The following is a 12,173-nucleotide window of genomic DNA, read 5'->3' as shown; positions in this document are numbered from 1 at the left end:
CCAAAATCTGCAATTTAAGGGCATTTCAGTCACATATGAAAGACCTGTCTCAAGGTAATATACCAGCCATAGGCCACTTTTTGTGAAAGTTCCCTTGTCTGAGCTGACAATGACTTGTAAGGTGCTTAGCCCATAAACAGGTGTGTACCTGGAGGTGGGTACGGCTGACAAGGTTGGCCCTTGCCAAGGGTGTAGGGACAGGGTGTATGTGCAAAAGTTGCACATCTCCACTCAGGCTTGAAGTGGCTAGGAGCTTGCCTGCCTTCCCGCATGCTCCCAGGGCCACTCCTTTGCTGCCCTGGGCAATCAACATCTCCTTGCCAAGGGCGCAAGGGAGCCTAGTTATGCCTCTGCCCATAACCCTGTCTATGAGTCTGCTTCCAATGGGGCATTATCAGGCTCTTATCCAGAATTCAGGATTACTAGTGGTCTCTACTGCTAGGCCACATTACAGTATTTCCCAAGAATACAGCTTTGTTTCTTAGTGAGTTAGGCTTTTGAACTCCTCACTTCCTCAGGCCAGGCTGACCCTAATCATTAGGCATAGTGAGGCAGCCACCTGAGGCAGTCAATTTTTAGGTGTTCTGAAAGAGCAGGATATTGCTTGTTATTAAATTTATTATGACTGTGCCAGGTAGGAAGAGAGACATGTGAGATCATTTGCCTCATCTACTAGAATAACAAGACCACAATTAGATAAAACACGCCTTGACTTCGAGTATTTGGGCACTAATTGTTGGTCACCTCCAGAAAGTCCCCAAAGCCAGCTAAGTTTTCTGGTGCCTGAGGCAGAAAATTCCTCAAGCACCTCTCCCACCTACCAGGCAGTAAAAAAATAAAATGAAAATCCACTGCTGCCTTTTCATGGCACACAAAGCCAGCTGCAATGAGGTAGTCTCACTCTGCCTACTTAATGATGCAACTGAGCTTCAGGTAGCAAAGCATCTTGGGTCAGCCCCGATTCAGGCAACAATATGGTGGCTAATTGATTATTTGACAAAACAACAAGTAATCGCTAATTGGCAGACTATGCCCACAAGTTTTGGCTGAAACAGAAATAGGTTGTGCTGAATTCCAAGAATTTTAACAGCTAACAAATTCAAGAGGTGCAGCTTTTCTCTAGGGGAGTGAGGAGAACGGCTTTAGCTGATGCATGCCTCCCTGCCATGTATTAAAGGTGCAGCAAGAGGTAGTAAAAACAGGAGGCTTATTCCTGAAAGCCAGCCATTTCCCCCTCAAAAATGGATGAAGCACTTGGTAAGTTCTTTGTACTATTCATTTGTTTTGCCAGCAGGGGTCACTACTACTATTTCTACTAAAACAGCTTACAGTATTACCTCAGGTTAAGTACTTAATTCGTTCCGGAGGTCCGTTCTTAATCTGAAACTGTTCTTAACCTGAAGCACCACTTTAGCTAATGGGGCCTCCTGCTGCTGCCGCACCACCGGAACATGATTTCTGTTCTCATCCTGAAGCAAAGTTCTTAACCCGAGTTACTATTTCTGGGTTAGCAGAGTCTGTAACCTGAAGCATATGTAACCCGAGGTACCACTGTATTGTGATAAAGGCTCCTAGAGGTCTAAGAGCAGGGGTCAGCAAACTTTTTCAGCAGGGGGCTGGTCCACTGTCCCTCAGACCTTGTGGGGGGGCCAGACTATATTTTTTGGGGGGGGAATGAACAAATTGCTATGCCCCCCAAATAACCCAGAGATGCATTTTAAATAAAAGCACACATTCTACTCATGTAAAAACACGCTGATTCCCGGACCGTTCGTGGGCCGGATTCAGAAGGTGATTGAGCCGGATCCGGCCCCCGGGCCTTAGTTTGCCTTCCCATGCCTAAGAGCACTGCAGCGGCACATTAGGCAAATGAGGCTGTGTGGCTCAGAGTTTCACCTTCTGTTGTCAGCCATCCTTGGTTGTGGCCTTCCCCTGCCCTCTGAGGCTGCCACTGTTGCTGCAGGTGGAGGCAAAGCAAAGCCTAGTGCTGCTGCCCACCCTGCAACTCTCATGCCCCTTAGAGGGAGCCTGCTTAGAGCAATTTCGGCCTGGCCTAGTAGATTTGTTTAACTTCTTTTTTTTATAGCCTGCTTAGTTTAAGATGCTGTAAAACACACACACGAAATCGGGTAGTCAGCTTTGATAGAAAGAGTGGAGTCCAATTGACAGATGTTGTACACATTGTGTGTGTACTTACTCATTAATAAATATCTGAACTTCTAAATTACTGTGTTGAATATGGAGCTTCATATAGAAGATAGTACACACATCACTATGGGAAGTTTGTTTGCCTGCCTTGCTGGCCTTACAGCTCCCTTAGGATGAGCAGATTTCAGGCTTGCAAAATCTACTTTTGTTTCTTTTCACAAAAGATCAGAACCCTAAGATCTGCCAGAGGTCAGTGCAAAAAAGACATAGAACTAAACAGTTCTGGATGTAGGAATTTGTTTTAAGTACCAGAACTAAGCTCATAGTCCATCCACACACAAAATCCACTTCTGGTTACATAAGGCTACTTGCCTTATGAGGAACAATTTGGGGGAACTGAGTATGTTTAGCCTGGTAAAGAGGAGAGTGAGAGGAGATATGATAGTCATCTTCAAATAGCTAGGGCCATCACATGGAAGATGGAGCAAGCTTGTTTTCTCCTGCTCCAGAGGGTAGGAGCCAAACCAATGGCTTCAAGTTACAAGAAAGGAGATTGACTAAACATCAGGAATAACTTTTTGACAGTAAAAACTGTTTGGCAGTGGAACTGACGCCCATGATAGGTGGTGGACTCTCCTTTCTTGGTGGTTTTTGAGCGGAGATTGGATGGCCATAGGTCATGGATACTTTAATTGAAACTCCTGCGTTGCAGGGGGTTGGATGAGATAACTCTCAGGGTCCCTTCCAACTCGACAATTCTATGATTCTCTATAATGTCTAAGGAGGCTTTCCCACTCCTAATGCCTCACTGAACTCAATGGGACTTACTTCTTAGTGAAGATGCATAGGATTGTGCTGGAATTTACTTTTATTTGCATACAGAACTTCAAAGGAGGGGGAAAGGTTGTTGTTGACTCCTCTGCTGTAGAGACAGGATAGGCACAATCATTTCACTTTTCGATTTATGAATGAATTTCCAGCTCACACTGTATTGTGCAACTGAAACTGAAATAGGGTATATACTCTCTCTCTTATCAGGGGATTTTTCCATGGACTTTTAAGATTCATAACACCACAATGAGGTAATATTTGCTACCAAAGTGATACAATCTGTAGAAGACAACACAGGAAATAAGAGCGCAACCAAAGATATAATCAGGTATTCCAGTTCCTGAGCTGATTAAGGTACAGCTTCCTTTGCACACTTGGTGCTGAAAATGTGCTCAGAATGTTATGCTTGGTTGGCTTGTTGCAGCTTAAATCCCTTGAAGCATTCCTGTTACAATCCTCTCTGTACAGCTGAAAAAAGGACTCGGAGGTCAGGGAAGAGAGAGCAGTGAAACTCACCTGCCTCAGGAGTCATATGCACTGCAGATTCGCTCCATTTGCTCCAAAAGCTTTGGGCATGAGTTAGTTTGCATCTAACTTGAAACTCATACTCCATGTATGCATCTAAATTGTACTCAGTTTGATGTTCCCTTTTAAAGTCAGCATTCCATTTTCTAACCTAAAATGGAAAAGCGACAGGACAATTATGTATTGTTCTATCCACTGTCTAGATCAGAGATTACAAAATCACCGGCATAAAAAAAAAGTTCTGGTGTGTCAAGATAAAAAAATGTTTTCAAAGCATTTGCTCTTGTGAGCCCAAAGTCATGGATCTCTGTATATTTATAAAGGTGAGGCGTATCTTCAGTTTCTTTTTGTTTTTGTTGTTGAACATCCTTTTTCAATTTCAGTTCAGAAAGGTAGTGTTCCTCTGTTATATAAAAAAAATGGGAGACACTGGTCTGGATTAACCTATCTTATTGCATGAGGACTGTTCAGACCACTCACAATTAAATATAAGTAAAATTGTACCAAAGGAATCTCTCTTCTATTTCAGTGGATGGGATACCACTATTAGAGTGAATTATGCTGGGTGTAGTCTGATTCACTCAGTTACTTTACATGAGGTAGAAGAGAGATACCTACAACTTAAATTGTTAGTATGAATTGTATGCTCATGATAACAAGCTCAAATAAGTGTGTGTTCCTTTCTGTATTGCTATTCCTAGTATAAACAACAACATAGTACTTTCAAGTGTTCAAAGTGCTTCACAAGCAATATAAAATTACACCTGTAAGCCAAATCACTCTTATCTCCCATGTAGCAGATGAGGGGACTTAGGCTGAAGAGTGGCTTGCCTAAGGCTACCTTGTGAGCTCATGGCACAAAGTCAGATTCAAACTAGGACTGTCTGGTTATGTTCATCCTTTTAGCAACTATGCTCGGTCTTTTAGCCACTATACCAACAACTGTAGTCCCAGATGTTTGTGCACTAAAACTCCCATCATCCCTGGCAACTGGTCATGCTGGCTAGGAATGAAGGGAGCTGTAGTGCAATAGTATCTAGGGACCTAACATCTGGGAAGGCTGCTCTATACTATCCCAGGTAGCATGTTTTCTTCATGTAGGTACAAAATATTATGTGTGAACTTTTTATGTATACTAATATATCCCCCCCGTATACATACAGGAGAGCTGGCCCTGTATACATATAGTTGTGTATCCATAAGTCAGTGACATCAATCCTTACACTAATAATAAACATCCAAAGACAGTGTACTACAGATGGGCTCTAAGTCTTTGTTGGATGCAAGTTTATTTCATAAAATAGAGGTGAGGAAACTTTTTCCTGCTGAGGGCCACACTCCATCAGGGTAAACTGTCAGGGACACATACTATTTGTCTATTAAAAGGGTACAATAAGAAATAAAAAAATCAGTTTCACCAAAACGCAGAAGGTATATGAATATATGCAACATACGCATCCTAGGAGCAGGGAACATTTCACATCAATGTCTTTGTAAAACTCTTGTATTTGTAAGACTGCCTAGGAAGCTATTGAAATCTTACTACTATATAAAGTTGTGTATGGAAGGTTTAGCACCAAAATCAATGAAAAGAGGCAGCCAAACCACTGCTTATGGTACATACAAAACCCAGAATGGGTTGCCTCACATGCCAAGTTTCGCCTGTCTTCTCCTTGTATCGTTCTTCACAATAAGTTTCATTGATTGCAGTTTGCTTTTCCCAATGTATTGTAGTCTTAAATAACGTAGAGTCTACAATCCGGATAATAATGGGTGTAGCTGGTACCACTAAAAGAGATAAAAAAATGTTAATTCCAGTCTACTACTACTACTACTACTACTACTACTACTACTACTATATTGCCTTTCATTTCAAGAATTAAAACCAAGGTCGTCTGCAAACAAGGTCAGGGAGCAACTGGAGGAAAGGCAAAAGGAGTACATTTCAGAAGGCCAGTTTAACCAACTCAGAGGAATTATGTCCTAGTGGCTAACTGGGATGTATGGAACAGCCTTTACCAAAGGTGTCATGGACTTTGAAGACACTCGAACTCAGAACGCAAGGGAGAAACGTGCTAAGAGGAAGGCACGCTTGGCAAATCTACACCGTGATCAACTTCCACCCGGGAACCAATGTCCCCTGTGTGGATCCAGAATTGGCCTCCACAGTCACTTACGGACTCATTGTTAAAACCGTGTTTATGGAAGACAATCTTACTCGGCTACGAGTGATCGCCAAAGAAGATGTTGCTCTATGTGTAGTTGATTCTAGCTTTTTTTTACCTCAAGCATTTAAGTATTGGACCACAAGCCAAGATCACTGTCTGCCACATGCATAGGACAGGTGCAGCACAGAACCCAGCTAGCAAGCCAAATAGCTCTGGATGAATTAAATGGGACAACTAATTTCTAAACATTCTCAGTATGAATTCTGAAGGCCAGGTCCTGGTTTAATCTGTTTCAGCTCAGCAGTGAGTGAAACAATCTCTTAGTGCTATTCTGATCCCCAATAGGATAAACAGCAGATTAAGAAATTAGGGTGGTTGGGTTTGGAATTGCGGAAGGTGTGTGCTGCACAAAACCCAATGTAACTTCAGGCTATATGCAATTCTGTTTCCTGTACTTCCTCTTTTATAGTATGCATAGCTGTTATCTGAGCACACTCCTAATGTAGACAAGGCATCAATCATGCAGTCTCCAGTAGTTGAGCAAAGCACTATAGCCATAAAACTACTGCCTCTTTCAAATTATAGCAACGGCATGTTGAAACCTGCACCCACAAGAAGGAAGAGGCACTCATGGAAGAACCTCTTCAGCTCTCAGGACAGAAGAATCCACAGAGCAAAGATTGGACCTAAGATCATGTGTATAAATATACACCAAGTATCTGTGAACCATTAGAAGTATCATTCCTTTTAATAGCAAACTCAGGTGCTGAGGGCCTCTGTAAAAACAAGAGGTTTGCAGCAGTACAGAATAAACTAAGGGGACAAATCTCAACAAAAATAGACCAGTGGGTACTCAGCAGGCTCAATAGCTGCAGAATGTTGACAGATGGTGAGGGGAATAGGAGAAATTTGGGGCTGTGTAGACTTGTCTGCTGTAGGTGGGCATGGCTGGCTACCAATATTCCTATTAGGAGGCATTAATAGGTTGGAGCATCTTGTAGGTAATTATTATTATTATTACTATTATTATTTTATTATTATTTATACTCCTCCCATCTGTCTGGGTTTCCCCAGCCACTCTATTCTCGAATCTTCCATCATGACCTTAATCTTATAAATTTAGTCATATACTAGACTAAAAACAAAACCAGCTTTTAAAAAATAAAGTTTAGAAATTACTGCACACTACCTAGATCATCAAGGTGAACATACAGTTCTTCTGAGTTGTTTGTTCCTAAGTGATTTTCAGCGTAGACCCCAACATAAAATGTTTTGTTTTTCCCCATTTGATTCAGAGGGATGGTACCTGAAGCATTGTTTGCCGGAAATGTTTTATTTTCTTCTCCCTGAAAACTATAAAGATCAAACAGTCAAGAAGCATATTACTCTCCTGTAACTGTAAACTAAAAATCTAAAGTAGCTGCTTTTGAAAAAGAAGATTGCATTATACTTGATCTTAGCCAAAAGGCCTAAAAGCCTTGTTAACCATACTAAAATATTTAAACATATAAAAGTAGATAAAAAAACAAAAAGCAACAAAATATTATTAATAAGAAGTAGGTATTGTTCTAACATTGTTTTAGAGGCATGTGGCCCCTTGCCTCTTCCTTTCTGTGATTAAACGGTGAGGCCAATGGCAACTTCGCCATGGATGCTGAAGTCACCCAGAATTACTGTCTGGGATCCACCAATACCATTCTCAAGATGACCTTAGCCAGGTTGGTCAGGAAGAATGTTGCGCAGCTGGGTGGACAGCATACCAACAATATCCCTGTCTCTTAAAACGCAACTTCAGATGCTGCCCAAGGCAGAGATTTCCCAGTGAGGGAGAACAAATTGTGAACAGCAGCAAACCCACTTCCCTGGCCCTCTAGCCAAGGTCTGTGCTGCACCAAATATCCAGTGAGACAGAGCAGGGTAAGGACTGCCCACCCATCTCTCCTACTCATATCTCAGTATCTACACCAGGTCATCACACTCATCCATAATTAGATGATGACTGACCTGCCATGTAACATGCCATTTGGCCCAAAGCAAATTTATCCCCTGAATGAAGTGAGCAGAACAAGAGTTTTGTTGTTGTTTTTTTACTGTGTCTGGGTCATGCCTATTTGCTGCCATAATGTTTACGGTATATTTGCAAAAAAATAGTAATACAAAAACAGACTGGGAGAAGCTATTTTAAGAGAGTTTTGGGGACTTTTGACACTCCACCCCACATACTGGGTTTGAGTTGGAACCACCCTGGGCCATCGCATATCGCAAATTATTTTTGAAACTCATGTTGAAAGTGCATTTTCATCGCAGACTGTGGACCTGCTGTTCAAGTGTTATACAAGCTCCAACCATCCTTGGCTGCTTGAAACTAATTTCAGCCAAAGCACATGCTGCTAGACTGCAGATTGAAGCATGTTTGCCGCTTCTGCTGAGCGTGGAACTCTGATATAAGAGGTGAATCATGACTACCACCAAAAGGACACCTCTGGTGACCTGCGCTCGCCCCCCCCCCCGCCCCCACTCCCTGAAAATGTAAGTAGGACACCGGCTTTTTTTCAGTCATCAGCACTACACCACATGCACGATCGTCACTGGTTTGTGAGTTGTCTCTCACCACAGGTTTAGTCCACATAGTCAGACCACAATGTCAGTTGCAGCTTTGTCATGTCTTAATCTTTGGTTGAACTCACAGTTAACCTAGTTTTAGGAGCAAGCTTGACATTACCTGCAAATTCTTCTCACATAGCTTCCCAACAATGTTTTGTATGTACTTTAAAAAAGAACAGGGAAAAAAGAACCGGACTTGGAAGGCTGCATTTTTAAGCAGTGGAGTGCTGATTTACTTAAGTGTTTTACAGTGAGCTGCAAACGTTCACCCCAGCCAGATCTCTGCCTCTCTCCACAGTCACCCACCCAGTTCCAGGTGCATATTTACACTTGTAAATAATCATCTGAAGTTCTGTGGGGGTGGCCAGAAGCTAGTGGTGATTATGTATAGCAAAATGATGCTGAGAAAAGCACCAAGCACCCTCCTACCCATTGCTTTTCTGCTCAAAACTGCAGCCCGCTAAAGGCTACTTTCCATTAAAAAATATGCAAAACTGTTGAAATTCATCATAGAATCATAGAGCTGGAAGGGACCCTGAGGGTCATCTAGTCTGATTTGAGATAGATGCTTCAATCCACTTTCTTACCTTTTCAAGTATAGGTTGTACCTAGTGTTTAGTTGTGTGTTCTTGCCTGGGTCCCAAGTGCATGTCATATTATCCGAATACTCATATACAACACAGGTTAAGTTGGCTGGCATGTCCGGTGAATCTACAAATTACAAAGCATGTAAGATTCTGTTGATTCAAAACACATAAAGGTAGTTAGTGGGTGGCTTATCATGTGACTAAATACTTTATCATGTCTTCTGTTACTCTAAATCACATCTTTTCCAAATACTTTTAAAAGAGCTATTTTCCTTAAGAAGAAATAGAACAATCTAAGCAGTTTGAAGTTGCAGTCTTGAGCACACTAATGTGAAAGTTATACTGAAGTGAATGGGGTTCACTTATAGGTATGTAGTTTAGGAGTGGGCTACCAGTCTAGCAAAGAATTTTAAAATGTTCTGCAACCACTATGCAATCCTTTATTATCTTGCAATTCGTTGTTCTAAGGTCAAAGCTTGAAACAGCTTACAGGATAATGTCCTGTTTTAAATCTACCTCAGAAATGGCCAATACTGGCCATTTTTAAAAGCACTGTAAGATTAGGTTTTGCTCATCTTTTAAACCATCTTTATGCCCAAGCTGTGAAGTCTACTGGTCTGAAGTTAAAGCTCAGAGCTCTTCTTCTTCGGATCTGCCTTAACTTTTCAGCTAGTGGGCATCTCTCCTCCCAGTGGTTCAATATTATAAGCCAACTGAAGTATGTCCAAATATGCTACTGAGGCTAGTGATATACCGTAAACTATCAATGGAAAAGTGTTCACGGTAATAGTTGTTAATTTATACAACCAGTGGCATGTATTGAAATTGTTGTTGGCTGTAGTAATATATTATTCACTTGGAAACAAGACATTTCTATGCACGTTAATTTCAGAGTAAGCTCCACTGCATACAGTAGAAGTTACTTAATATAAATATACATGTTACTGAGTCAGTGAAACTTATATCAATGTGTTTGGCAGTGCGATCTTAATTTTTTACACACACACACACACTTTTTCATATGTAATAGCAAAGCAGCGTGCAATATCAAAAATACCAAAAAATGTAAAATTATAAATAAAGCAGCTACTGCTGTTGAGTAACAAGTTTAGGCCTAAGTAAGTACTACTGTGTTCAGTGGGCTTGTTCCCTAGATATTATGAGTGTTTAGTACTGCAGCCTAAGATCAAAGCCCTTAGCTAATAATTTTTAAATTAAAAATGTAAAGCCCCACCAGCAAAATGTCATCCTCGCATATTTCCAAAGGGGTAGCCTTGTTAGTCTTTTGCCAAAACACACAGCAAAGAGTCTTGTGATGCCTTTAAATACTAGCAGTTTTAATATTGCATAAGATTTTGTAGACTATAGTTTACTTCATCAAATGCTTGCCTCAGTGGCTGATCATTTCAATCAATAACTCATTTTACTTCCCAAATTAACGGAAATGAATTACAAGCAGCAAAATTACCTACACAGCATACACATAAATTACTTACGGCCCACACAAAATTCTGTTCCACATATTATTTGGCTTTTTTCTGGAGGACATACACTATAACAAATGACTGTGGAAAATGAAATGTTATAATTATGAAGCTGAAGTTGAACTGTAGTTTTGTTTATAACCAACACCAATCTGTCCTCGACCTCCCTTTGATTGAGAAGCATACGTTTTTTAGCATTCTGACAGACATCTTTATCGGAATGGCAGTTTATAGTAATATTCTGGCCCATTGGAATCGTTGAATCTGGTTCCGTCCACACCTTCCCAGGACAATGTATAGTATCTGAGGGGGAGAAATAAATTAATTGCCATAAATATCTTAGCAATTTTTTTTTTTAAAAAAAAAACATACGCAACCTAATCAGGTACCCACTATCTGGCCAAAACATTTCAGTGGTACTCCTATAAACCCAAAATCTAATAAAATCTTGAAAAGATAGAGCAACAAGCACAATCTGAAATGTTTGACAAGTCCTCAGGTATCGAGGGACTTAGGGACAAGTTCCATACTTTTGTTAGAAAATTAATTCATATTTGAGTTTTATTAGAACACTTGAGTGGATACCATTCGGACCCGGTAATTTTTCAGTTTTCATTTTGCCAGTAAGGCCTAGAACTTTGTCTCTTATCACCACTATTTGCTTCAGTTCCTCAGACTCCATTCCTGCCATTTATCTTCTACCGTGAAGAAATTTGCAAATAATTGGTTTAGCTTCTCTACAATCTCCTTATCTTCTTTTAGCACACCTTGAGCTCTCTGGTCATCCAAAGGTCCAACCACCTCCCTAGCCAGTCTCCTACTGCTCATATATTTTATTTTATTTTATTTTTGTCTTAATGGTTTTAATGATAAAGCACTGAGGAATCTATTTAGAGGCATAAACTAATTCTCTTTTGACTAAGGAAAAAGATAACCTTTTAAATGATTTTTATCAAAAAGGAAATGGCAGTTTGAGCTGAATCGCTGAAAATACAAATACTATTTTAAAAATAAGATTAGAGCCCTTCATCACTGCTGACAAATGTATTTTTGGGAATGATATGAGTAGGAGACGGAAAGCACATCCTAGAACCATGTTTCTACACATTTTCAGCAATATCTAACTGAGAACGACATTAACATATCTTAAATCTCTAACCATTGACTTACACTTCTTCTGAGTGTGGGTCCCATGTGTTTGAAGACAACGTTTACTCTCCATAGAGCTCTATAAGGAAATCCCTGATTTGTATTGCAATCCAAAGCATGTTCACTCAGAAGTAAATCTCACTCAGTTTAATGAGGCTTATTCCCATGTAAGTGTGCAGAGGATCGCTGCCTTCACCCCCCACCCTGTATTTCAGTTCCATGTGTTCCCCTAAGATCTAGTCCTTCCTTTTGGCCCTCATGGGTTGATGGCCCAATTCTCAAGCATCTTTGCTGAGTACATCTACTAGTAACAAGGAGAATATAGGTACTCAACAAATGTTTGGTAATTTATCATGTTCCCTGTTTACCAGGACTGCCATACACCCGGATTTTCCTGGACTCTACTGGGATTTCAAAGGCAGAATTGATGCCTGGGTGGGATTTCTGAAATGGGGTACTTTGTCCTGGATCTTAGGCAAATCAATTGGAAAATCATTTGGGGTGTCCTGGTTTTTACTTTTTGCAATATGGCAACCCTACTGTTTACATGAAGGTTCTCCAGGTCAGCCTTCAGTTGTCTGTTGAATGACCCTAATGCTGAAATCATGCCTAAGATGGATACAAAAATATTTTTCTTCCTCTCTCCTAACACTGGAACCCAAGGAGTACTTCCTCAC

At 40.7% G+C, this 12,173-nt stretch overlaps 1 protein-coding gene across 1 annotated transcript in view; it reads right to left on the bottom strand.

Annotated features, from left to right (window-relative positions):
- IL23R (interleukin 23 receptor) overlaps window positions 1–12,173 on the bottom strand; it is a 34,110-nt gene that overhangs the window by 17,303 nt on the left and 4,634 nt on the right. Inside the window, exons 2-7 of the mRNA XM_081867178.1 lie at window positions 10,534–10,650; window positions 10,360–10,428; window positions 8,864–8,987; window positions 6,862–7,025; window positions 5,153–5,292; window positions 3,496–3,655 (exon numbers count right to left, since the gene is read on the bottom strand). Of these exons, the coding sequence (XP_081723304.1) occupies window positions 3,496–3,655; window positions 5,153–5,292; window positions 6,862–7,025; window positions 8,864–8,987; window positions 10,360–10,428; window positions 10,534–10,597 (721 nt within the window). The 5' untranslated portion in view covers window positions 10,598–10,650. The remainder of the gene's footprint in view (window positions 1–3,495; window positions 3,656–5,152; window positions 5,293–6,861; window positions 7,026–8,863; window positions 8,988–10,359; window positions 10,429–10,533; window positions 10,651–12,173) is intronic.

Source organism: Podarcis erhardii, assembly GCF_964252035.2.
Source record: "Podarcis erhardii genome assembly, chromosome: 6".
Lineage (NCBI taxonomy): Eukaryota > Metazoa > Chordata > Lepidosauria > Squamata > Lacertidae > Podarcis > Podarcis erhardii.
Note: the sequence above shows the minus strand (reverse complement) of the source record. Positions and strands in the feature narration are given on the sequence as shown.